Source organism: Botryllus schlosseri, chromosome 6 (assembly GCF_051294905.1).
Source record: "Botryllus schlosseri isolate E-star chromosome 6, Bs_hap1, whole genome shotgun sequence".
NCBI lineage: Eukaryota > Metazoa > Chordata > Ascidiacea > Stolidobranchia > Styelidae > Botryllus > Botryllus schlosseri.
In genome coordinates this window covers 4,429,813-4,455,679 of record NC_137241.1, presented here as the reverse complement: position 1 = coordinate 4,455,679, position 25,867 = coordinate 4,429,813, and the positions used below count along the sequence as shown (strand labels likewise).

The following is a 25,867-nucleotide window of genomic DNA, read 5'->3' as shown; positions in this document are numbered from 1 at the left end:
GCGTCTCACGATCCTGTGTTCGTATTGGTCTTTTGCGAAATTGTTGTGAAAACATCGACCAAGTGTGTGCAAATAACATGCCACCTCCTACAACACCACTGTTATCGGCGTGGTTACATACAGATGTGTATACATTGTCGTTATATTGACCAGCTATATGCAAGTAATATGCTGTCGTAAATCATTACGCTTATACTCTGTTCTTACGGTAGCACTTGTTCACATCGCAGACGCAGGTAGTTCGTTTTAAGCACCGCATTAAGGCGGGTTGCAATAGGAATGGGCTGTTGTAATAAACTTAACTGAAATCAAGTATAATATTATTACAAAGGCTTTGGATTTGCTGGAAGAAATATTTCGCGATGGCTGAACGATACCACCAAGCCGCAAAGGATGGGATGCGCGAGATCCTACGCGAGGTAAACAACGACGTAATAAATTATTGCACGAATAGATAAAAGATGGACTGGCATGGAGTTTCTAAAGTTGTCAACGATGTCGTCAAAGTATTGGTGTCTCGCACATATGCTTTTGAAAGTAGCCACTAGGATTGCACTAATGGAACTTTGAAGTGCCTGTAGAACCAATCTAATTTGAACTGACGTCTTTCTTTAAAAAGGCCTCGTTAGATTCGATGTATTTTCAATTTAGTTTCGTCTTGCATGGTTTTGGTGATGATATTTAGTGTGTCCATGATGTTATACGCCTGTCGTTTGACCACCGTTTGAAAAACTTACTACTTTCCACCAGAGCTATATGTGAAGACACAGGAGTTTGAGATTTTTTAAATTTATTTTAAGACAAATTTAAAAAAAATTCAAATTGTACTGTCAACTCTAAAAGTAATTTTTGAACAATCCAGTTCTTCACTGTTCATGTTAATTCGTGGTACTATAGCGATAAGATGGTCACCGTCACCGTCACCGTTTAATACATGTTGGGCCTCTTAAAGTTTGGTATCGGTTGCACTGTGAAATCATTTTGCATCAGGTTATTTATTTTAAATGGGCGAAATGCATGTTCAATGCTCATGTATAGCTGTATCGCGACTTTTACAATGTTGCAGGCTACAAAAAGGGATTTGAATAGGGAAGACGATGGCGGGATGACGCCTACATTATGGGCTGCATATCACGGAAATTTTGATGCCCTAAAACTATGTTGCAGTCGCGGGTGAGTAAGTTGGTGAATATTAAGGCATTGGGCATATAGATTGTGAAAATAACATTACTTGTCAGTTGTTACCATTGTTTCTCCATCTTCTCCCTTCAAATCGCCAGCATGTACCCGCAGCCCTACCGAATGACCGGACAGTATGTAGCTCTCGTGTGTACTGCACGGGCGTAGCTGGCCGGGCGATGGGAATTTGGGAGGGTGAAAAAATTTCAACAATCTCAATGTGCTCGATACGTCGTGATGTGGCAAAGATAAAATCCAAACTTTTACTACTAAAGGCACCTTTCGACCCCTGGCTATGACGGGAGCTCCACATGAGCAATAAACGAGTGATTAAATTACGGCTTTCTTCTATGTTTATGTTCATTGTTCATCTTACGTTTTTTGTGCGCTTTAGTCATCATTACACATTCCTTTTCTCAACACGATGAAAGCAGCTACCACTGAATATTGCACAATCATTTCCCCATTGTTTGACCTGGAAAAATTTCATAAAATATGCAAGGCATAAAGGGATTTTGGGTATCAGTGTCAGTATCATTCATCATTTCAAAACATCGCAATTTTGAGATACAATGAAAATATAGGAAGGTGTCGAAACGACTTGGAGCAGTCTTTGAAATCAGACACCCACACTTGACAATCTCAAATACTACAAGTAGATTATAGTCAGCGCCGCAACTGCCGCACCCCAAATCCCAAGACTATTTCATAAATAATCATAAAATGTAGAGTATTTTATAGCAGAATTATTAGACTTGTATATTTTCTTCGCGCAATGCGCGATTTAATTCCGCTACTTGTCTTGCTTTTAATATGAATACCCCTTCCAGAAAAATCGAATTTAATTTAATTTAATTTATGGAAATAAGTGTTTCGGGCCGGCCATTACCGCGCCACGACCAACATGAGATTCCGCAAATCGTACTGCCAAAACATCGGCGGCGAGAGATGCTTGGCCGAAAATGACCGCCGCATGTTGGTGAAGACATTCATATATGTAATTTGAGTAAATGGGGATGCGAGAAATGTCACGACAGAGGTTTTTCTCTGACTGTATATAGCAGGCGAGAGGTCACGAAATAACAACATTCAACAGAGTAATTAATAACAACGGGCCCCAGTAGATGTATAATTAATGTCGTGCCCTATGTTTTCGAAGACACCACCTTCAGCTCTACCGGTTTATCTGATCACGTGGGTTGAATAAAGGATCCAAAAGTTATGCAATTACTGATATTATTGACAAAATAAAATCATGAATTTGAAATTTATCCACGCTCCGCGCGACTAGCAGACACATACGTGATGTCACCCGACAACAATTAAATCTGGAAGTCTAGTAGCCGTGAAATGGGGGGGGGGGGGGTCACCGTATCACCGTACGTGTCGGTCCTTAATACAGTACTTGAATACGACTGTGAGGCGAAACCAAGAACACAGTGATCACAATAGTAAATTGCTGCGTCATAATGGTTGATAACAATGACAGTGTTGTTGAAAATTGCAAGTGAACAAGCATGAGTGCGATATGAAATGCTGAATAAAGTTAGTTACAAAACTTTATTCAGCATTCCATATCGCACTCATGCAAACAACTCCTTGCTATGAGAATGAATATGACTTGGGCCGCCTATGGCAGTAAATAGCTCAGGTTATTATGGTATATTATCTCGGTATCTCGTATTACATATCTCAATAATTATATGGTGAGTGTGTGTGAAATATAGAGAGATATAGAGGAGATATATCGCGGAATTCCAACTTTTACATAATCCGGCCTCGAAATACGCGTTAGTTATGTAGTTTTACAATACCGGGGTTTTGTGACCGCTCTGCATTCAACGTAATGCTACCATACTTGCACAGGCAGAGATAGCGCGCCTGAAAGCTGCATGACAATAATGTTTGTATTGTAAACCCGCGTCAGACAGCTTTATCGTTTAATATTCAACAGACATTCCATTCTAATATATTGTGCACTGTGACACCTTTACCATTGTACTCAGTAAATATGGCAGCTCGCGGTTACTCTTAAGATATACCCCTGAGCATACGCTTCATATTTGTTCATATCCATTTTAATATTCCTTTGCGAATGTTATTGAATATTTATGCGTGTTTCGATGAATACATTTTAGACAATTATACATCGAGCCGCGACCCCAAATTTCGATTTGAAAATGTTCTACGACCCGCTCTCAATTTGACGTGCTGATTCTAAAAAAATGGTCAGCACATTCGCCCAAATTAACTCGTGGCCTGTGGGGGAAGCTGGCTGCTATGTGCGCAGTACTACCAATTATGCAATTATGAACTGAATAGTATATTCATATTGAAATGAACCAGAATATTTTCGGATGACACTCGTCAGTGGTAATCGTCAGCAACTAGTAGAGGATTGGAAATTGCTGACGATTACCCCTGACGAGTGTCAGCCGAAAATATTCGGGTTTATTTCAATATGAATACACTATTCAATTGTATATTGAAGTTCTGTACCTCCAAGAAGCTCTTCAATTATGAACTGGTCAACATCCGTCTATCAAGACTTTTGCAACGTACAAAGATCTTTTGGAACGATTTACATCTATATTCAACCGATGGAGCATAGTTGCTGGCGATTAATTTTGTATTTAAAACAAATGGTGTTTTAAATCACTTTGTTTTAACAGTGTTTTAAAATAGGGCCATTTAAAAAAAAATTGTATAATTATGCCATAATTGTGTAAATACTTTCGTATCAACATGCCGTAAGGGCTTACGGACGATTTGTATCCGACATAGTCGACGTATGGGATGTGGGGGGCTGGAACCCTCGAAATCGTCGTCGGTTGAACCGTTTTAGCACGTAGAGATCAGTGGTTCCCAACCTTTTTCGACTCATCGCCCCGTTACCAGTCTTGACACAAATTTACGTCCCCACATACTTACCGATCCAAAAATGCGGATATATAATCGGGAAATTTATTAACCTAACTGTGATCGCTGATGAATTTACTAAAAAAGGTCCTTTTTTTCGAGATGGTTTCCGCCTCCACTTATCGTCGCGTTGACCTTTTTTTCGCGTCATATATATGCAGAATAGGCCGTATCCACGTGCATTTTTTGACTGTATTAGCTAAATATATCTCAGTGGCCGTTCTAACATTTTCGTCCCCTATCGCCTCCAGTCGCCCCCTTCTTTCTCAGAATCGCTCACGCTGGGAACCACTGATATAGTTAATTGGACCGCCGACCGTAAAGATACTGCATAACGATGTAGTTCTAGTTTAAGATATTTTTGGTCTGTTTATGACAGTGGCCGAAAGCGTTCTTCGTCGAAGAAGCCATATTTACCCTATATTTTCAATAGGCCTTTTGCAGGACTTCGATCACGTGACTAGATACGCATAGCAACAACAAATTGGTTAGCAAGCTACTTTCTCGCGCACCTGCTTCAGTGCTAAATATCGCATAGTGTACTGTTGATTTCTGGTTGTAAACGTTTCGGAAATTTGTTGTAGAAGTCATCAGAGATTTACCTATGCTAGATGTCAATCCTGTACAAAGCACATAGAATGATATCGTCAGAATTACGCAGAAATCCGTCGTTAACGTAGCCGTATTTCGGATACAGTATATTATTGTTTTCGGGCTGTAAACGTTCGCAAGTGTCATGGAGATGCGCAAGGATTCAAATATGTTGGATGTCTTTGATTCATGAACTATGTAAACTCCTTGCGTCAAAATGATCGACATTGTAGCCGTTATTTGGTAGTCAACTATGATTTTATGACACAAAATTCGACATTGCAGGACATTGACTGCGTGATATTTATTGCAGCATTAAGTTAGGTGTGGATAGTATACTATAGTTGTATTGTAGCGGTAGTTGGTAATCATTGCAGCATTTTGATGATTGATATCGATTGCAATATAGGATACTGCTATTTTTAAGCCTAAGAGACAATGACTGCCAGTGCCAGTACGTTGATGTGTTATGAATTCATGCAATGTGCTACCGTACATACCATATATATATTAAATATCCTAAGCTATTGTATGACTTCTCAGTTAAACAATTCAAAATGTTTAGACCTCTACACCGATATTACAAGTTATTGATCATTCTGTCATGCTGCCAAGTGCCACTACCCGAAGGAAAATGATCATCAGCTCCAATTGAGGGTGAAACAAACTGTCCCGGGGCCTGGATTACTTGATTGATTGCCTGGATTGGATTACTTCACTCTATGGCACAGTGCAAATATCTTGAGTTTCAAGACATATGGCTATACCACATGCATACGGAATAATGATCTGATGGATTATCCCAAGAGAGCCGAACATAGGCAACTAAGAAATTGATGATGACCTCGTCAAGAATTCAACCTGGAGCCAATTATTATCACCACATAAAATTTGGTTATGCGGTGGAAGGCAGCGTGGTTTCATGCCAATAGAAAATGTCAGCAGATGATCTGACCACTGACTAACTGTCCTGAACTTCTTTCCCGATGTTGATGTCTGCTTTGAAAATGATATTTCATTTGTGTACAGCAAGACAAGCGCTCTTCCGTGGATGCTATGAATATGTCTAGACAAGTGGCTATGGAGGTAGAGGAAAATACATAGGCATAACAGTCTCGGCAGTTATTGAACTTGATAAGGTTAACATCCATTTTTCTTCAACTATTTCTTATGCTCTGAGTATCAAATGCACAAAAATTAATAAATCGATCTTCTTTGCAAGTTTATTTGTAAATTCAATGAATCAAAGAATATCATAAGTTCAGAATATTACGGAGTCAATGCGAAAGAAACAATGTTAGTCGTCTTTAGAGGATGTTTCTGAGTTGGATGAGCCAATACACAGAGGGGGTCAGCAACGAAGTACTATTTTACCTGAGTACTAGCGTCATTATGAGTTTAGGCTACTTCCACTTCTACTTGACACTTTTTAGGTAGTACTTTTTTGTCAGGTTTGGGATTTTGTCAACTAGAAAGTAGCTTTGGCGCATGATTGCATCCCCTTCAAGCGTGAGGTTGTCATAACTGGGCAAAATAGCCCCAGTTCCACGGTAACTAAATTAATTTTTGAAAATTGCACTTATTTGTGGTGTCATCACCCTTTTGCGTTGATCAAGAAGATGCAACATGCAATGTTTACAGTTGTCACATGGCATCAATTTCTAAAACTAAGTGACCCTCAACCAAATCTACTTCATGTAACGAATTTCTTGACCGCTTTTCAGAAATTCATTTCTACTTCCACTTGAAGTACTGTCCTGGAAGTAATTAGTGCTACTTGTACTGGAGTATAAATTAAGGCATTGCTTCTACTCGGTTCCCAACAATGACCACGTCTGGGTATAGGATGACCGATCTTGTCACTGCGTTTGAGCTGCTCTAAGAGTTATATGATAGTTACTTCCCTTAGTTCGCTAAATATCGCACATATGTGACATCAACTATTTATCAAAATCGAGTGTGATTTGCCAAATCCACTTCAATCGCAGTTGCGAAGTAGTGGTAATAAAATTGGCATTGTATAAGGCAACAATAAAGTGCACTGATTTGCTTAGTCTTGACGGCAGGTTCTCCCAAAAGATACTTCCGATGTGTTCAGCGACATTTGTTTTATAGCAGCACCCCAGCACCCAAACCAGCAGACAGTATATCCTGATCCTTGCGGGTCCCGGCTGCTTCAGCCATATCTTCCATCCAAAATCAGGCTCCACAACAGACAAATAGTACTGCTTGAACTAACAAATACTCTTACCAGAATATAAGCCAATCGCTTTACTTCAAATGCATAAATTTAAGTACATATGATCAGAGTTGAGTACCGTAATACGACTACGTTACCGATGGATTTTTGCGTAATTCTGACGATATCATTCGAAATGCTTTGTACATGATTGACATCTAGCATAGGTGAATCTCTGATGACTTCTACAACAAATTTCCGAAACGTTTACAACCAGAAATCAACAGTACACTATGCGATATTTAGCACTGAAGCAGGTGCGCGAGAAAGTAGCTTGCTAACCAATTTGTTGTTGCTATGCGTATCTAGTCACGTGATCGAAGTCCTGCAAAAGGCCTATTGCGAATGTCAATCTATGTGGCGTCACAATTAATGATTCGTGACGTCATGGATAAAAAATATTTGAAAAAAACAACAATAAAAAACATGTTTTAAACAAGGGCCATGTTTTAAACATGTTTGTTTTAAATTAATTTTTGTTTCTAGTGCAACCCTACTAACGATTAAGGTATTACATCTCAAAACAAGTGTGATGCGTATCATGCGGACTATGAAATTATCAGTCTCCTTGTAAAATCTACACAGCAATAAATGCATAATTGTATATGAAGATAAGACCGCATTACTTTCAATCGTTTCAGTTTGTTTTCCTTTTCTGCAGTGGCGACCCGGACAAAACAGAGATATTTGGGAGGAGCGCTCTGCATCTGGCGGCTTCTAATGGTCGTCTCGACTGCCTAACGTTTTTGGTGTCATTCGGAGCCAACATCTGGAAATTAGACAACGATTACCATTCGATACTAGATGCCGCCGCGATAAGTGAAAAACATGACTGCGTCAAGTACCTCGATGGGGTAATAGCTAGAGAATCGGTAGACGCAAAGGTGAGGCTGCTTATAAGAATGTGTTTATGCACGTTGATTAGGGTTGTTCAAAAATTACTTTTTCTTCTTTAAATTTTACTGGCCATACTGTCAACCCTATGAAATCGTTTAGTTGTCTAAAATACGATGCATCGCAAATTTGGCTCAATTCTAACAACTATAAGCGAAGGTGTTTGAGTACAAAATTTTGGATTTGAAAAATAGTAATTACAGTGGGATATTCTTTAATGATTAATTATGGAACAAGCCACCGTAAATACTATAGTGTCAAATGTAAAGTTTTGAAGGCCAACAACTTCGCTGCAACCGATTGGTTATAAGCCAAATTTGCCATGCATTATTCTATTAATAAGCTAACAATTTCATGGGGTTGCTTAGAATTTTGAAAGAATCTTTTCAACCTCTTGTTACCTTCAATATAGCTTCGCTTCTACATGCTGGAATTAAGCCAAAATCGGTGTGTAGTAGAATCTGAAGAAAAGAGTTGTATTTGAACAACCTTAATGTAGATATTCTACCCAAAGATAAGTTAACTGCTGAATTCCATATGTCCCGGACTCTTCGTTCAATAATATATATTATAATTTATTGCAAAGTGTGAAATACGGACAAAAACTCTCAGAGGCTACTCAAGTAGAAATCATACTGTAAAACAGTCTTCAAGTACCAGTGACTTTGAAAAACGGTAAACTGGATTCCAGGGGCCACCAACACGGAAGAATGCTTAGTAAAGCATTTAAAATATTGTTGTTGTTGTTGTTGTTCTTCTTCTTCAAAACGAGCTATTCTCCTGTGCCCAACAGCACTGTTTCTCACTAGCTGATGCGGCTGTAGCGATCGTATAATAGCATTCCACGGATGAAATTTTAGCTGATATGTATGCGCAATTGGGCAATCGCCCAGACACTGCCAAGACCGAGACGCCTCGATATCGACCGGGGCCTTCCCGACAAGATCAAGCTTTACGAGGAGATCGTTTTTCAGCAAGTACCCTGACTAGCTATAACCTCTAGGATTTCCGTATTAAAGAGGATACTTTATACAAATCACGACACGGACGAGAAAACGGGTCATTTCAATTCTAATCCCGGTACACCCGCTCTAACGTCAGTTTTATTTTTGTCATCCTTGCCGTCGCTGCCGTCGAAATCCAGTTTCCGCGTCATCTATGGCGTTTTATTGTATCTGTACAATCGCCTAGTTGTCAAAGATATAAAGGAGGACGAATTGCTAGAAGAGAGGACATTTGAGCGGCTTCGGAGGATATTTTCGATTTCTTGAGAAAGGAGGATAAATCGTCCGAAAGAAGGGCGTATGGTAACCCTAGGCTAGGCCCAATATCGATTCTTTAGCCGCTGAAATGTGTCGTTAGGTATCGCACGCACCTCATGGTTCAGAATATAACGAAAGTGATGATGATCATGAAATTTTTTGTTGTAGGCTATTTGTATCTCCGTAATAAAATATTATTTCTTTTGTGGTAACTATGCCCGTCGCCCGTGTTAGACACCACACCGTATGGTACTGATGCATAGTTTTAAAAACGTGGTTGGTTGTTAAACTGTGTGGCCTATTTTATCTCAATTTTGAACACAAACGCGCTGCTAATGTGGGCTCTTGAAATTGTATAGCCTACATGTAGATATATTTCCAATGTTGCCTGTCATTAAATTACAACATACGGTGAATGATTTAAATAAAGGTGGAAATATCCTTGATTTTAGAAAAATATTACAACACTTCTAAGCGTTATTAATTGTACAGTACTCAAAGATTCCCGAACGCCAATGATTCATTTTACAGAAAGCAAAATCCCTTCAAGCAAAGGCGAAGAAAGAAGCCGACAAAAGAGTTGCGAAGTATAACAAACGACAGCGACAAAACGACGAGAAAATACTTAATAAGTAAAGTACTTCTAAATACTTCAATGTTTTCATCAAAAGTGGTAACTTGGTGATTAGATTATACAGTTGCTTCCGTTTAATTCGGACCCTCTGATGCCACTCACCTTTATCCAATTAGGCGGAAAATCCATGTTTCATTTCATGGTCATGCGTAAATGCAGACGCATTCGAAATCCTGTACTGTTATAGGTAATAAATAAATTGTAGCTGCGCTATACTGCAGTAATAGGCACAGATCGCATAAAACGCTCATTAGTTCTACCGTCAGGTTAATTGTATAGTACGCAGGGGTTCTCAAACCGTGGGCCATGGCCCACTGGTGGGCCACAAAGCTATTTATAAAATTTTAGAATTAATGTAAATTTAGTTATATTTGTTATGTTAAACGCTAGAAATATATTCATAAACCTTTTCATCCGACTCTGATGAGACGTAGTGGCACATGGAGTCAACATGTACAAGCATAAGACGGGAGGGACAAACGGCGGCTTTTTCCACTGGTTATGACAACCTACGGCTAACAGCAACTAAAATAATTTTGAGTATATAATAACCGGAAGGTAATACTGACGTAACCAAGTACTCCGACAGGGTCATATGTCATATGCCGTTGAAAGGGGTGTGAAATAAACTCGGAATGAGGTGTAATTGATGTATAGATTTACAGTACTTCGGCAGGTCGTATTATTGTAAGATAAAAATAGCCATAATTGCAAAATGTTAGCAACTTCTGGTGAAGGTATACTGCACCACCGCAACGAATCGTACTGGATTGAGGATTTATAGCGCAGCGCATTAATCTTTGGAGTCGGTTTAAAATGTCCGGCCTGGAAATCATTGTACGTAATGTAAGAGTCACATGAATTGATTGTATCATTGGTTTGAATATTCTGACATTGCAACTTCAGTTGCTTTAGTACAAGACATACAATGTACATTATACAGCATGCATATTAAAAACTCTTTCTCCACTTCTCTGTAGTACCCCATTCATTAATGAATTGTTTGACGCTGGTACAGAATGATTATATTATTCCCCGCAATAGTGGAACTAAAACCGCAATCACACGGTGGATTTGATCATTGTGTTTCGCGACGCGAATGGAGCAGCGGACGATCATAATATACACAGGAGATTTAGCCTATGCTCTGCCAGGGCCGTAACTGCCGCACCCAAACCCAAAATTGGGGGAGCTCGAAAGGGCCCAATGATTATTTTGATGGTCTTTTGGAGGATATTTATTCAACCTGAAAATTTTCGTCGCGCTTGGCGCGATTTCATGTCCCGAGCAGTCTAGATTTAATAATCATCAGTAAATTATTAGTAAAATGCACATATTTTAGAGAAATAGGCATATCAGCGGCGTCGATTAACATGCAATGAACGGGATTATTACTCTAAGATAAGGGGTGGGCCACAGCACATTTTCAAACCGGAAAATTGGCCACGGACAAGAAAGGGCTGAGAACCCCTGCTATAGTACAATATTTTCGATACCAAACCATCATTCAACAAATACTGCATACTGTATTCAGTGTTGGCTTTTGGCGTAGGCGATGCAGGCGGTCGCCTACGGCCCCCTGGTTGATTTACGCGCTTTCGATGGGCCCTGTCCATTTTACGATTAACTAAAGACCCCTCCCACATTTACGCGATTTTAGTTATCATTTTGCGAATGACCGTGGAAATACATGTACCTATGTGGAATATGGTGTCTTAAAAAGTGGTCGATGATCAAATCCTTGCACTCGTTAGAAGTAGCCTACCTATACTTAGTTTTTATGTACCGTGCTCTATCATTTATTAATTATATGAAAAGCTTCTAAATGCTCTCGAAGGCGCCCTGGTTTATGTACGTGCTTTTTGAGCCACCTCCTGAAATTTAGTCGCCCAGAATCCTTGCCGATTTAAGGTTTTAAGACCTCGCTGCTACTCTTTGTCACCTAATCGGCCATGTAAGAGAGGTTTGTGTGATAGTTGCGACCGCATCCCCAAATGTAAAATTTTGTCTTGAATGATTACTATTTGACTTTAATGATTATTATTGAATAATAGTCTATACCGGGGGTTCTCAACACGCGGTCCCCAGATGTTTATTTTGCGGCCAGCAATATCTTTCATTATGGATGCAATTACTACTGACCCAGTATTGTTACATATTAATTTAGCTACTTAGCCGTTTTGTTCATTAATGACTCTTTCTTTGATGTGTTCTGTTTTTTTTATATGCTCCAGTTTAGATTGTTATTAGTTTTGATAAATCGGTATTCACCAGGACTCTGGTTCAAGGGAATCCCACTATGTATAGTTAGCCTACACCGTAGGGGCGCCAAACTCAAATTACGTCGCTGGCCGGATTCAAACCTCCAGATCGCTCGCGGGCCGCACTAAAGTTTGATCATTCGCAAATTTTCACCTTAAAATCAATGCCCTTATTTTTCCTTTAAATACATTATTATCAAACCCACATACACAATAGGACATATATTACATTCTATTCTATTCTAGCAACACCTTCACTCACCATCAATGGAATTGACATTATGATGATTGGGAAATAAATACAGTTATGAACCGCTAAAACAGTGGCGCTAACGATAATATAAGTTGTCATATTTTATGCCCCTTTGCTTTAGTTGTATACTGGGGTCAACCCTGCGTATGCATGATAGGGAATACAAGAAATTTAGCTGTAAATGCGGACGTTGGAATTTGCCTCATTATTATTAAATCACAATTCGTGTTTCTCTCGAGGCCGGGGTGCTTTCGAGTCAGACGTGATGCAGCAGTGCGACCACAGATATTTCAATCAGCCTATATTTTTATGAAACTATTATATTCTTTATTTAAGCTGCTTCGCTTCTTTGAATAACTAGTTGTGGGTCCATTCCCCATAAAAGTCCGAACTCAGTATGCAATTTTTGCCATCTTGGAATTGGGTTTCAATGTCAGCGACTTGTTCCTGATGGTGACAGGAGTAAAACTTCAACACCGCTGTCGAATGGCTATAATGCGGCCTATCTATGCACAAATGCACATTGCACATACTCGAAATTTGTTGTTCCGAGGGATCATTTGATGGAATAATTTATTACAAAAATCTCAACACCTTTAAGAAATGTGTTGGATATCAAACACATTCTTCAATCTACTCGAAATTGCTTCGCGGGCCGGATGATATTGTCTGACGGGCTCGACGCGGCCTGCGGGCCGAGACCCCCACCTACACTTTTAAAGAGTGTTTCACTCACTGCGACTTGTTTGAACAGAAACAAGAAGGAAAGAGAAATTAGACGACAAAGACTAGGTTTGTAACTCTGCGTGGAACAAGGAATTTCCTTCCTCAGATATAAATGGAAACCAATGTGTCTTTGCTGTCGAAGAACAGTTGTCGTAACGAAGCGTAGCGAGACCGACAATCCATATTTCGAGGCATTTTAAAAATGGCAGACAACGTAACATACGCATAGTTCAAAATTGCTTGAAATATCGCTAAAGATGAGAAATCAGCTAGAAAATGTGTGGTTTTGATAAAACCCAAAATGCCAGACTTCTTCTCATATCACTGTGTTTTGAATAAGAGGTGCAAAGCTCAAAGTGATAATGGCCTGCATAGTCTACTTTCGTTCTTTTCACTTGCATGTTGGCCCAATACAGCGGTTATATGGGTTGTCTGGTCTCCGAATCAAGCGGAATCGACTGTATTTCGTTTAATGAAGATGGGTTGAACAGCCTTTTCTAAACGGCTAGTCCTTTCAGGGCGAGAGATTTGATTCCCGAAGAGACGGACGACAAGCGAACTGGAAAGACATCACCAAGCCAGGTGAATGCTTTTATGCAGCGTGTAAGGTGACGACTTACAATCTTTGCTTCATATTTCATACAGAGGCCGAGTTCCGATACTCAATCTCGAAAGCCTTCCAGGAAAACATCACGTAAGAAAAATTTTCATGGCCTTGCATCAACACACCGCTCCGGCTCCACATAAAGTTGTTTATGTTGTTTCATTTATATTTTTTTTTTCGCGAATTTCAAACGACATGAAGCAATGTTTTGGCAGCAGGAAGCACATTTTACAATGGCTGTGAATATGCAGAAGAAAATGAATTCTTCATGCTTTAAAATCAGACACTTTTTGCCTCCACAAATGAGGTTTTTCCCACGTGGCTCAATATACGAAGGAAACAAACATTGTGAATTGGCGGGGTACAGTGGTTCAGCATAGGGGGTGAAAGTCGTCCTAACCCCGCGCCTAAATTTTGTATGAGAACATTGTGACGTAATATGACTTTGCTATACTATAATCGATTCACGATGTCGTGTAACTGTTACAATATATCGCATCCCAATTTCCATATCTGTCCCTCCCGAGTTTTCATGCTGGTTCGACTATGCCGGGACACTCATCTAAATTGCATTGGCAAGTTACAGAAGATCCAAAACATTGCGGCTCGTTTGGCAACACGGTCAAGGAAGCGTGATCACGAGGGCAAGTTTTTTCAACTTTTGTTACAACTTCCGGTAGCTTCCGAAGTACTCAAAAGTTATGTAGTATGGTGTTTTAAGCTGTTTGGAGGAATCTTATATTGCAACTGTTTGCAACTTTTCCTCATTTTTTCATGCAACCTTTTGGAACTTTTTCGGTTTTTCATACAACTTTTTGCTAGTTTTCTCGATTTTTTTATGCAACCAACTTTTTACTGGCAATATTTTTCACAATGTAAATAGATCTCTTGATTATTTCACTGTCGTTTAAATTAGAGGTCCTTTCTGATTTGACGTACATTCAGGCGAGACCGTCGATAATTATATTTTCACTTGGTCAATCTTTCAGGCTATTGATTTTGTTGAAGTCGCCAACATTGTGTTTTGCTACAGCTCCTTGGATACAGAACGATTCGAGTAGGCTATCTCATACCCCAATAATTTCAAATAACTTGTCCATAAACTTTTGTGAAAATTAAATGCAACTTTTACTGCAACTTTTGTGATAAACAAGTGCGACTCTCCACGGATTTGACTGCAACAAAAACTTGCCCTAGTGATCACGTAACGCCGATTCTTAGATCCCTTCATTGGCTTCCCATGAAATATAGGTCTGAATACAAGCATCTTCAGTTTAACGCAGAGCGAAAGTTTGTAGTTGTATAATTGTATATCTGACTCCAATAAGGTTGCGTTTACAATTCGCTGCGTGTTCTTCTTTCGTTCGAAGACCGGCGTACACGCCGTACGACCTTGTTGGCTGACGTACCACCAAGCCTGTCTATTGCACACGTATTCGATGGATCACACTGACGAATATATTTTGTTTCTGTCTCCACGACTTGTAATTTTATTGCCAATCACGTATAGTTCAAAATGCGATATCTCTCTCACAATTAGCGAAGCACTTATAAATGTCTATCGACTTCCGAACCGGCTCATAATCATGCATGTATGTCGACTTCCTCACCAGCTAATAACCACCAACGAATGCATCAACGTCTCTACGTGGGATTACATGCACCAAACATCGTACGATTTATACTTCTTATCTATCATTCACACGACAAATAAACGACTCACAAATGTCTTATCAGGTCTCAGTTCAGGAAATTACGTAAGGTCTACCAACTCCTTATTGACTATTATTAAGATGGCATTATACCAATATATTTCGTTCAGTATGTTTTCAAATGCATGGAGGGAAGTGTACCCGCCTATCTTCGTGAGCTATGGTGACAATCTGCAATCGCGGAGGGGCGCAAAAACGCCTCCAAGTTCCAATAGTCAAAACATCGACTACGGCGAGAGAATCTTTTCTTCATCGGCTGCCGTTCTGTGGAACAATATTTCATTTTCTATCAGATTATCTGACTCGCTATATCTATTCAAGTGAATAATCAAAATCTTGTTTTTCACACGAGCGTTCGAACGACTGTTCATCCCTACAACTTATGTAGACCTACTCCACCTTTTATACATATCGTTTACTTCTATATTGCTTTATTCGGCACTCTATAAATGATGATATTATTTTAATTATTATTGATTCAATATAGCAATATCGGGCGATTAATTTTGAATAATACATTGATGTTGAAATATACCCGAATATTTCCGGCTGATTTTCATCAGGGAATTGTCGGCGACTAGGTAGTAGAGAATTGGAAAGAAAATTTGTATCATTGCTGGTGGAGTCATATTTTGTGATACGTTTGTTGATTTACATTTTTTATAGTTGCTGACGATTTTGCCGACGAGTACCAGTCGAAATATTCGGGTTTATTTCAATAGCAATAAATTATTCAATTAAGTTTGTAGTTGCAGACGTGGTGCCAAGCCGACACGCCTCGCGCGTCATTTTATACCACCACGGTATTTTGACGATTTTTAATAAGATTCCATTATCTCGTCATTGCTTCCGATCTGGCCAGGTTCTCAGCTGGACCGACCGTCAGAATTCATACTAGGCCAGGCCAGCACATTCTCAACCACGGGGAAGGGATTTCAGAACGCCGCCAAGCTATCATTAAGCAACATGTTTCCTTACCAGGAAACTTCTGGAGGCGCGCAGCCAACGCGTAAGCCAAGTGTCGGAGGATTCGGAACCACCAGGTCAGACCGCTGCTGTGAAATGTTAGATCAGGGGTTATCAATCTTTTTTTAACTATGCGTACCCTTTCGATTTACATGCAAGTACGGCAAGCCTCTTAAAACGAATATATTTTATTTTTAAGGTTAGAAGCATTGACTAGCCAGTGGTTCCCAACCTTTTTCGAATCACCGCCCCCTTATCAAGCGCAACACAAATTTTTGCCCCCTTCCCAATACTTACGGATCCGGAAAAGAGGACATATATACGAGAAATTTATTCTCCTAACTCTGGTCGCTGGTGAATTGACTAACAAAAGGATAATTTCTTCCGAGTAGGTGCTCGGAAAACTGCGTTCCATATATACCTCCACAACAAGTTGAAAATAAATTGCAATTATGACTATTTTTATGTTTCAATAATACAGAAGTAACGTAAATCTACATCAAATGCACTTCAGTCCGAGTTTAATTCACACCCACGACATACGACATATGACCCTGACAGAATACTTGGTTACTTCAGCATTAACTTCCAGTTATTACATAATCGAAATTATTTTCGTTGCTGTTGCCGGTAGGTGGTCATCATAGGCGGAGCCGGGGAATAAAAGACGCCGTTTTCCCCTCCCATTTTCGACTTGTACATTGTGACTCGATACGTGCCACTACGTGTCATCTCAGTTGACTGAAAAGCTTAATGTAGCCTACCTACACGTGCAATTTGATAACATGAATATATGTTGTGAGCGATTAACGTATTAACGTAACTTGACTTTCTTTAAATCTGCAATTTTACAAATAGCTCTGTGGCTCACCTCAAAATGTTCTGTGGCCCACTGTTTGAAAACCGCTGGCTAGGCATACCACATGTCTTCAGGGAAAGTGAATGATCCAGTGTTGGGATCAAGTCACTACCTTCGAGTCACGAGTCATTTCGAGTCATCGCACATTTTGACTCGAGTCAAGTCAAGTCAATCGATTTTCAAAGGTGACTCGAGTCAAGTCAAGTCACTAGATTTTTGGAGGTGACTCGAGTCAAGTCGAGTCAAGTCAAGTCAAGTCAAGTCAAGTCAAGTCAAGTCAAGTCAAGTCACGAGTCAAGTCACATTTCAAGTCAAGTTGCCTTTTCGATGTATGAGGCATGATTACGTCATTGCAATTTGCTAGCTGTCTGAAATACAGTTTGAGTGGTCATTGGTCATTGATTCCGAACCGATGAACGAATATAGAGTTAAATATACACGCAAGAAAAGGCGCTTTATCGCTCACATATACGTAGAACTGTTAAACTACGTAATTGCATAGCCTCAGTTTATAGTTACCAGCCAAAATAGAGAATAGGGAAACGAATTGATAAGATGCAATACGTTACCAATTTACAAATAGATATGATACCATTCGAGCCTGTGCCAATGGTTGAGGACTATATAAACTATATTTGACTTCAATTTCAATAAAACAATCGGTTTGGTTAAGGTAAGCTGAGAACAGAAATAGACATTTTGCTATTCTATTACTTTACCACTAGAGTTACGACAACGTAAGCTTTAAGCTTCGATCACTTCGTTTGCAGTCAATCTATTTGTGAGAGAACAATCGATGCTCGGTGAAATGCACGCTTATATTGGTCGCTCTCAGTATCACGGGTTACACAAGCGTTTCGCGAACAATCCGAACATATCCAAGATACAGTGATTTTTATCGACACCGATTACTTAATGACTTGAAATTGACTCGTGAATTTTGCTCCGAGTCACGAGTCAATCCACATTTCTGATACGCCGAGTCAAGTCAAGTCAAGTCATTTTGGCAAAGGGACTCGAGTCAAGTCAAGTCATGCGAAAAAGGTGACTCGAGTCTGACTCGAGTCAAGTCATGACTCGAGTCATCCCAACACTGGAATGATCTTCCGAGGACACACAGAATTGCTCAAATGTCTTCTTATTTCGCATTCCGCGTTAGTTGTTAACACGTTGAACGAGAGTTTTAGGCGAGTGAATTTCTCGTTTAAAAAAGGTCATCATTCTTGATTGTTACTGCAAACATTTTTAGAAATTCTCTGTAACATCTGTGCCTTTTATATGCGAGGATACGGCGCAAGTTAGAACGTAACGCTTGTATATAATTTCAAAGATATTTTGTGTAAATAATTTGACGAACTAGTAAAAAGTGACCATTCCTTAATGGCGAAAGTAAAGGGAACCGCAAAGTATTCATGGGGTGAATCTGAAAATAAAGTTTAATTTCTTGCTTTTGCGTCTGTTTCTGTAATTTCTGCTTTCCTTTTTGTAAAATTTAGCCTGCAACTGTCAAGAATATGTAAAACATCATCGAACTCAAACGTAACAATTCTACCTTCGTTTTACTCGACGGCAAAAATGTTCTCTTTTCGGTGCTGAAAATTCGGTACAGATTGTCAGAAAACCAGCTTCACAGTTAGGGTTGCATTTAAAACAAGAATGTTTAAAACAGGGCCCTTATTTAAAACATATTTTTATTGTTTTTTTGTCACCAATATTCAATTGTGACGTCATAATGGATTGACATTGACAATTGACATTGACAAAATATAGGGTAAACATAGCTCCTTTGACGAGATATCTGTTCTATTAATGTTGAACTGACTATTTTGCGATATACGTCGGCTGTATTGGGTGGTAATTGTCCGTAGGCTCATACAACATGTTTTTTGGAAAGTATTTACACAATTATAGCGTAATTTTACAACTAAAAAAAAACAATTTTGTTTTATTTAAAAAGGCATTTATTAAAACACTGTTTAAAACATGTTTTAAACAAAGTGTTTCAAAACACCGTTTGTTTTAAATGCAACCCTATTTACAGTGATCACGGGCAGTCTCATGAAATCAGGGTTACGATGACTCGACTCGAGTCGCAATTTTTCGTTCGATTTCAATCATAAATGAGGGTTGGTGAAGATTAGCACTGCGCAATGTAAGCACTGAGCTGTCTAAGAAACAGAGATACGTTGCTATTAGATTAATATACTGCTACTGAATAGTACATCAACATAACTTGTGATCATTTCGTTTGCGGTCAATTTATTTGTGATGTACAATGGAGGATCAGTGAAACGTACATCAGTGAATGGCTGGTTGCTCTCACAATTAGTGACACTGGCGTATCGCGAACAATCCAAACATAAACAAAATGCAGTGATTTATTCGAGCCCGTTTACTTGATGACTTGAAATTGACTCGTAAATTTTGCTCCGAGTCGCGAGCTACTCGAGTCAAGTCCAAGTCATACGAAAAAGTTGACTCGAGTCATGACTCGACTGGTACAAGCTAGTATACACATTACGGGTGATGGCACATGTGAATTATTAGTCAGCCCACAGCATTCTCTCAAAGCGCAATGATACAGGTATTAGTCGAAAAATTTCTATCGTAGAACTGTCCATATATTATTTGTGGTCACATAAAAGCTACATACTTGCACTTACCTCATCATTCATACTGGCGTGACGTCGTCATGAGTTATACTCGAATGCTCGTCTAGATTCGAGGCCTATTACTTGGGTACTCGATTTCGCCGAGCTGGGAAAGTTTCGAAGCGCTGGTTCAAATTCCTACTTATTCACTGCAGAACGCCGGCCTTGCTCGGGATGTATCCCGAAGCTGCTGCTGGACGCCAAGCGGAAAAGGACTGCTACGAATACAATGGAGTGACGACGGGAAACACATCGCCCCTTTCGCCACCGTTTGCACAGTATTCACCGTCAGAGCTACCTGACAGCGATGATGATGAATTTCGCAAGCGTTTGGAGGAACCAACCGAAATCGACGTATTCCTAACCGGGTTAGGTTTACACCTCCTATGCCCCGTCTTCAAGGTCAGTCTGAAATAGCGGTTTGCAACATTGACGTCAGAGAAAAGCGAGTTTAATATTTCCATATCCAAATAGTGTCCAGGTTTGAGATTCAACTTCAGGATTACCGTAATTTCGTTTCATCACGTCTAAATCCTAATTCAAACCCATCTTAGGCATGGTCACGATATACATTTGAAGTAAGCGAATTATGATTTTTTAGAGGGGGGTTCGTTTCTTTACCTGAAACTGTAATGGTAACAGAAACTTACATATCTCTGGGTGTAGCTATTATGAAATTTAGGATGGTAAAACACTTCAAAATTTGGGTTTCATAACATATCCAATATGGTGCTTCGGGCTCATTGGCAGTCGCGATTTCCAAGTCGTAAAAACAGGGTCATGAATAGGCTAGGGATGGTGTGAACTGGGGTTCATGCTCGCGTTCTGTGTGGGAAGCTCTGTAATTTGGAGGTCAAACGAACCTTGGTATGGGTTCCGCATGGTTAACCTTTTTTCATTTATTAAATTTTTCACGCCGTTATAACATGTCGAGTTGAAATTCTTTCCATTTAAACTTCAGCACTTAACGAGCATGCACCTTGCCTTGATTGTGTGCCCTGTATATGCTTCTCAGAGACAATATTTGAAGAGTGCAGGGAGACGGAACCATGTCGACATGACAGTACGGGCCCTATTATCCAGTCCATACACAATTCAGACTGCTATTGAATTCGTATTAGCCACCCGATTAATCTAATTTTTGCGGATATAATATTTTCGACGTGGTCTGGTGAACAAGACCTTAGTAGTTAAGCACCATTAACCCCACAATCCACATACAACAACAACCTTGCCTTGTTCAAAAATTTTACATGCTTTGTTACAAAAGTTTGCTCGAAATATTCGGCCTTTCGTCTGTGAATATTTCGTGACTCTCTGCTCTGAGCTTGTCCCACACTGCCAATTATTATTATCAATGATTGACATCAACGAAATTGATATAGGGTTGCCATCTTTTGAGATACGAGAAAGGGGGCACTTTTTAAAAACTCTGAAAGCTGTAATACCTGAAAAGAAAAAGGTTGATTTTGAAAGTTTTCGGCCAGTATTACCTGTGTTGACTAAAAAAAAAGATCGTCACATCGATTCGACCTCCATTTTACTCGATTTTATTATACGGAACTGTAACGATCGCTGCGTCGAGGTCGAGTTTTTGATGACATTTTATTACTTTTTGTCGAAAAAGAGGACACATTACCAAAAAGAGGACAGTTAGGACACTAGATATAAAAAAAGAATCGTTGTCTAATGTAAAATGTACATCAGGTGTACCGGATTTATCTCGATTTGACATGTTTATTGTAACATGAAAACCAAATCTGTCCGATTGGGGTGTTGACTCTACTGCATAACATAATTTTGAGGTAATATCTGAAGCAAGTATAGAAAGCAGTATTTCACGGTGATTAATATCAATGTAGAAATAGTCTGCCGGCTCAACAAACATTGTCCGGTCGAGCCTAGACTGTTGAGGTGTAAGCTTACTTACCCTTGCAAGCCCTCGTCGAAATTGTTGGTATCGCGACGGGAACTATTGATTTTATGGAATTATTATAGCATTCAATTGTTCCAGTTGATACATTTGAGGATGCGTAAAAAGCAAGCATTTACCTCGGTATTGTGGCATAATGTGGCCGAGCCGTCGATTGTACATTAATATATTACTTAGGGTCAGAATTAGCAATATCACGTCACGTGATGTCATACGCTCGTGCTCACGTTTACGTTCACATATAGAATAGGGTTACCATAGTCGTCTTTTAAGAGGATTTGTCCTCTTTTTGGCTTTTTTGAAAGTGTCCTCGGAGGACGCCCGAATGTCCTATTTTTTGAAATTTTGTCCTCTTTTTGCGAATTTTGGTTAGGGCAATATCCGACTGAGATACAGTATAAATCAGCACTGAAGTAACGCACCGGCGGCTATTTCAGGAGCTTACCCGGAAAGGGAATTTGCCATTTTTTCAGGATTTTACTCCGGTGTTGCAAGTCTGAATATTTTGAAAAAGTGTCCTCTGATTAGATTTCCAAAATATGGTAACCCTGATAAAAAAAAAACTTTCACAAAGGTTCACGTTCACATAAACCAGAACCTTTCAGGGGTTCACACCATCACTAGTCAAGAGCACCGTTCACCACCATGACTACGCCAATATGTAAGGATATTTGTAGCCTTTCCAATATCAACTTTTATATGTATGTGTGATGCGTGCGTATATTCGTATAATAATAATATATTCACTTCTCAAAATTCGCAAAAGGGAAGAATGAAATATTTCGTTTTCAAATTTAGAAACAGAAAGTGGACATGGAACTACTGATGACTTTAAATGAAGCGGATCTGATGTCACCCGGTTTGGAGATATCTATGGGGGATCGTAGGAAAATATTGGCAGCGATAGACGAAAGGAAAGAATCCCTAAATCCAGAAACCTATTTTTGATATCTATCACCCAAGACTATACAATGTACATTCTCAATCGACGTTATGCAGCCATAAGTTCCACGCGACGTGATGTAGAGAAACGTTGGTATCGCAGAAATGATGATACAATGTTCATGCTCAATTTAAATAACACTATTGTCTTTAAACTTACAAAATTTCATTTGACATGTGGGGGATTTGAGAGGTGGTGCGTCGATCAGTCCAGCTTGAGTGTTTTAGATTTGAATTTGAATTCGATTCTAGTCTGAGTCAGCACGGTCAATGGTCATCGGTTCTTAAACAGGGTCTACGGACCCCTTGGAGGTACGAAGCACCAAAGTGGGGGTACGAGATGCAGTGAGTAATTATACGTTATTTAATTACTCATAATATTTTGCAAATTAACTTTTGCAAATTTTGCAAATTATTCGCCGAATTTCTTCAATTCTAAAATTTCGTGCGCGCTTCGCGCGACTCCCTTTCCAGAGCATTTTTACTTTAAATTTGGTTGTTTCATTCTCTACGACAAAATAATGGTAGGCTTATAATGAAAATACATCATAAGTTGAATAAATTGGTCTAGACCTTTTTGCAATTATAAGAGAATGGTGCCTGATGCCGTTAGGGTGCTTTAGTCGAGGTGTGTGAAACCTGCTGGGCGGTGCCATCACACTCCTTCAGAGCTGTACGTAACGTCCCCCCATAACACGCCAAGACGTGTGACATTTCGGTGCACCGATGGCGGTGATTTACATTGGAACCCCAAAATCACAAACATTGGCGACACCTTCGTTGTTAATATCTCCAGTTGCTGAAATGTCTCCTGTCCCTGAAATCCAATTAAGTTGTGTTGAAAACGCTATGGGAGCTCAAGACCAGCCAATAGGGTGTCCTGACAAAGTTCTGTTTCGATCCTGGATAGGGGTGCTAAAAACATTTCATGACAGCTTAAGAGGTACAAAATGATCCAACACAGAATAAAATTGGATAAAGAAAATGAAATGGAGAGTTATAGGGAACAGACAATATACGGTAGAGCAGACCTGGGCAATGTGCGGCCCGCGAAAAGTTACATGGAATTCAGAACATATAACCTATTGTGAATGTTAATTCGTGGAATAAAGTCGTAGGCTGTAGAAAATGAACAGGGAAATCGTTATTTATGTGCCGTAATTACGCAGCCTACGTTTATCTTACTAGTAATCCAGATTCGAAATAAAGCCAATGTTGCAAACTGTGCCGCAACAATTGAAGTCACAGAAAGTAAAAAAAGTGCGGGCCCACGGCCGGAATTCCAAGAGATTCGTAGCGCTAAATCAGGGGTGAACCCGTCCTTTTAGTTCTCTGATTATTTTCAGTCCGCGACCCAAGTCGGAGTTTTAGTGGTATCTCGGGACCCAAACCAAACACATAAAAAATGCATTTTTATTATTAATATATGCTGCGTTTTTACGGACATATATGGCATAGAGAACGCGCAGACAACATGTTCGGAAGTGAGCAAGAATAGTTAAGCATCGTTCTTTTGGACAACTTAACAATTTCGTGCGTTGACAATAGAATTCAAATTCTTTCAATTTTTTTTAAAATAATTCCAAAATTTTCACATTCCTGTGCGTTCACATCTACCAGTCAGTGTTGGGATGACTCGAGTCAGACTCGAGTCACCTTTTTCGTATGACTTGACTTGACTCGAGTCACTTTGCTAAAATGACTTGACTTGACTTGACTCGGTCTATCAAAAATGTGGATTGACTCGTGACTCGGAGCAAAATTCACGACTCAATTTCAAGTCATCAATTAGTCGGTGTGGATAAAAATCACTGTATCTGGCATATGTTCGGATTGTTCGCGAAACACTGATGTAGCCCGTGAGAGCGACCAATCATTCAATGATCGTGCGTTTTACTGAGCCTCCATTGTTCTCCCACAAATAAATAGGCCACAAACGAAGGGAAGTAGTGAAGTAATATAATAGAAAATTATATATTTTTGTTCTCTGTTCTCACCTTAACCAAACCACTTGTTTTATTGATTTTGAATTCGAATATAGTTTGTATACTCCTCAACCATTGGCGCCGGCTCGAATTGTATCATTTCAATATGTAAATGGGTAAAGGGTAATGTATTGCATATTATCAATTCTTTTCTCTATTCTCTATTTTGGCTGGTATCTATAAACTGAGGCTACATATATGTGATCGATACAGCGCCTTCTTTGGTGTATATTCAACTCTATATTCGTTCATCGGTTCTGAATCAATGACCGCTTAATCTGTATTTAAGGCAGATAGTAAAATGTAATGACGTAATCATGCCTCACACTACGAAAAGGCAACTTGACTTGAATATTGACTTGACTCGTGACTTGACTTGACTTGACTCGACTTGACTCGAGTCACCTCCAAAAATCGAGTTACTTGACTTGACTCGAGTCAAAATGTGCAATGACTCGAAATGACTCGTGACTCGAAGGTAGTGACTTGATCCCAACACTGCTACCAGTTAGAGTCGATTCAAATGTGCTGTGCATCGTTTTTGTTAAGTAGCCTAACAATTTAATAGGTGAATCTTCGGAATCCGGTAGAAAAAGTTAGTTTTGAACAACCACAAGGCTCAGAATATCCATGGAAAATCGCCAGAATAATTTTTAGTTGTAAGAAATTCAACAAATACTACATACCAGAGTTGGATCAATTGTAATTTGTAATTGAGCTGAATGTATATAATTACATTTTTCAATGTAATTGTAATGTAATTGTAATTGAAGCATTTTTATTTTGTGTAATTGTAATTGTAATTTGACAAAAATTCTGCTCAATTACAATTTCAATTACATTAAATTGCTATTGAGACCTGACAAGCACAACATAAAATAATTGACTTATAATGCATTCTCTTTAAATGTCGCAAGGAATTTGGTGGATCCATTCGCGGAAGCCCTTGACTGCGCCCTTGCGGGCGAAGTTTTTTAAATTTTCACCGCTATGCTGGCCTCGGCTGCCATTGTATACAATTATTAGATTACTAACCAACGGATGGATTCGCAACACGTGACTCACGATTGAATACGCCGAGAAGCGAACTGCTGAGCCGGCTAAAAGCAGCAGAATTGATAGTCCCATAGCTGGCGATCCAAGCGTCGAGATTTGATATGTATGGTATTAATCGAAAGCTAGTGTCGCACTGATTCCGCAATAAAAGTATATTTCCAGGCAATGGTACCATCCCAAAATAGTCGTGAAAGTCTGGGA

The 25,867-nt window shown here is 39.4% G+C and overlaps 1 protein-coding gene across 2 annotated transcripts; it reads left to right on the top strand.

The window, feature by feature from the left end:
- Nucleotides 1-179: 179 nt before the first annotated feature.
- On the top strand, nt 180-23,615 carry LOC145440931 (ankyrin repeat and SAM domain-containing protein 4B-like). 2 transcript variants are annotated; one of them, XM_080318708.1, is made up of 10 exons: nt 180-419; nt 1,067-1,173; nt 7,590-7,812; nt 9,616-9,716; nt 13,477-13,540; nt 13,604-13,652; nt 16,024-16,077; nt 16,137-16,317; nt 19,906-20,152; nt 22,482-23,615. In XM_080318708.1, the coding sequence occupies exons 1-10, from the start codon at nt 363-365 to the stop codon at nt 22,629-22,631; spliced, it is 1,233 nt and encodes a 410-aa protein (XP_080174834.1). In that variant the 5' UTR covers nt 180-362; the 3' UTR covers nt 22,632-23,615. The 2 variants fall into 2 exon arrangements, with proteins under 2 accessions (XP_080174834.1, XP_080174835.1); XM_080318709.1 differs by lacking the exon at nt 16,024-16,077 and having other exon boundaries at nt 181-419.
- The last annotated feature ends 2,252 nt before the right edge of the window (nt 23,616-25,867 follow it).

What these genes read in the sequence shown, in the direction of transcription:
- LOC145440931 (XM_080318708.1), top strand. Translation starts at nt 363, where the DNA reads ATGGCTGAACGATACCACCAAGCCGCAAAGGATGGGATGCGCGAGATC. An exon ending in TGCGCGAGATCCTACGCGAG is followed by an intron (nt 420 to 1,066) that starts GTAAACAACGAC and finishes ACAATGTTGCAG; the next exon opens with GCTACAAAAAGGGATTTGAA. An exon ending in GACGAGAAAATACTTAATAA is followed by an intron (nt 9,717 to 13,476) that starts GTAAAGTACTTC and finishes TAGTCCTTTCAG; the next exon opens with GGCGAGAGATTTGATTCCCG.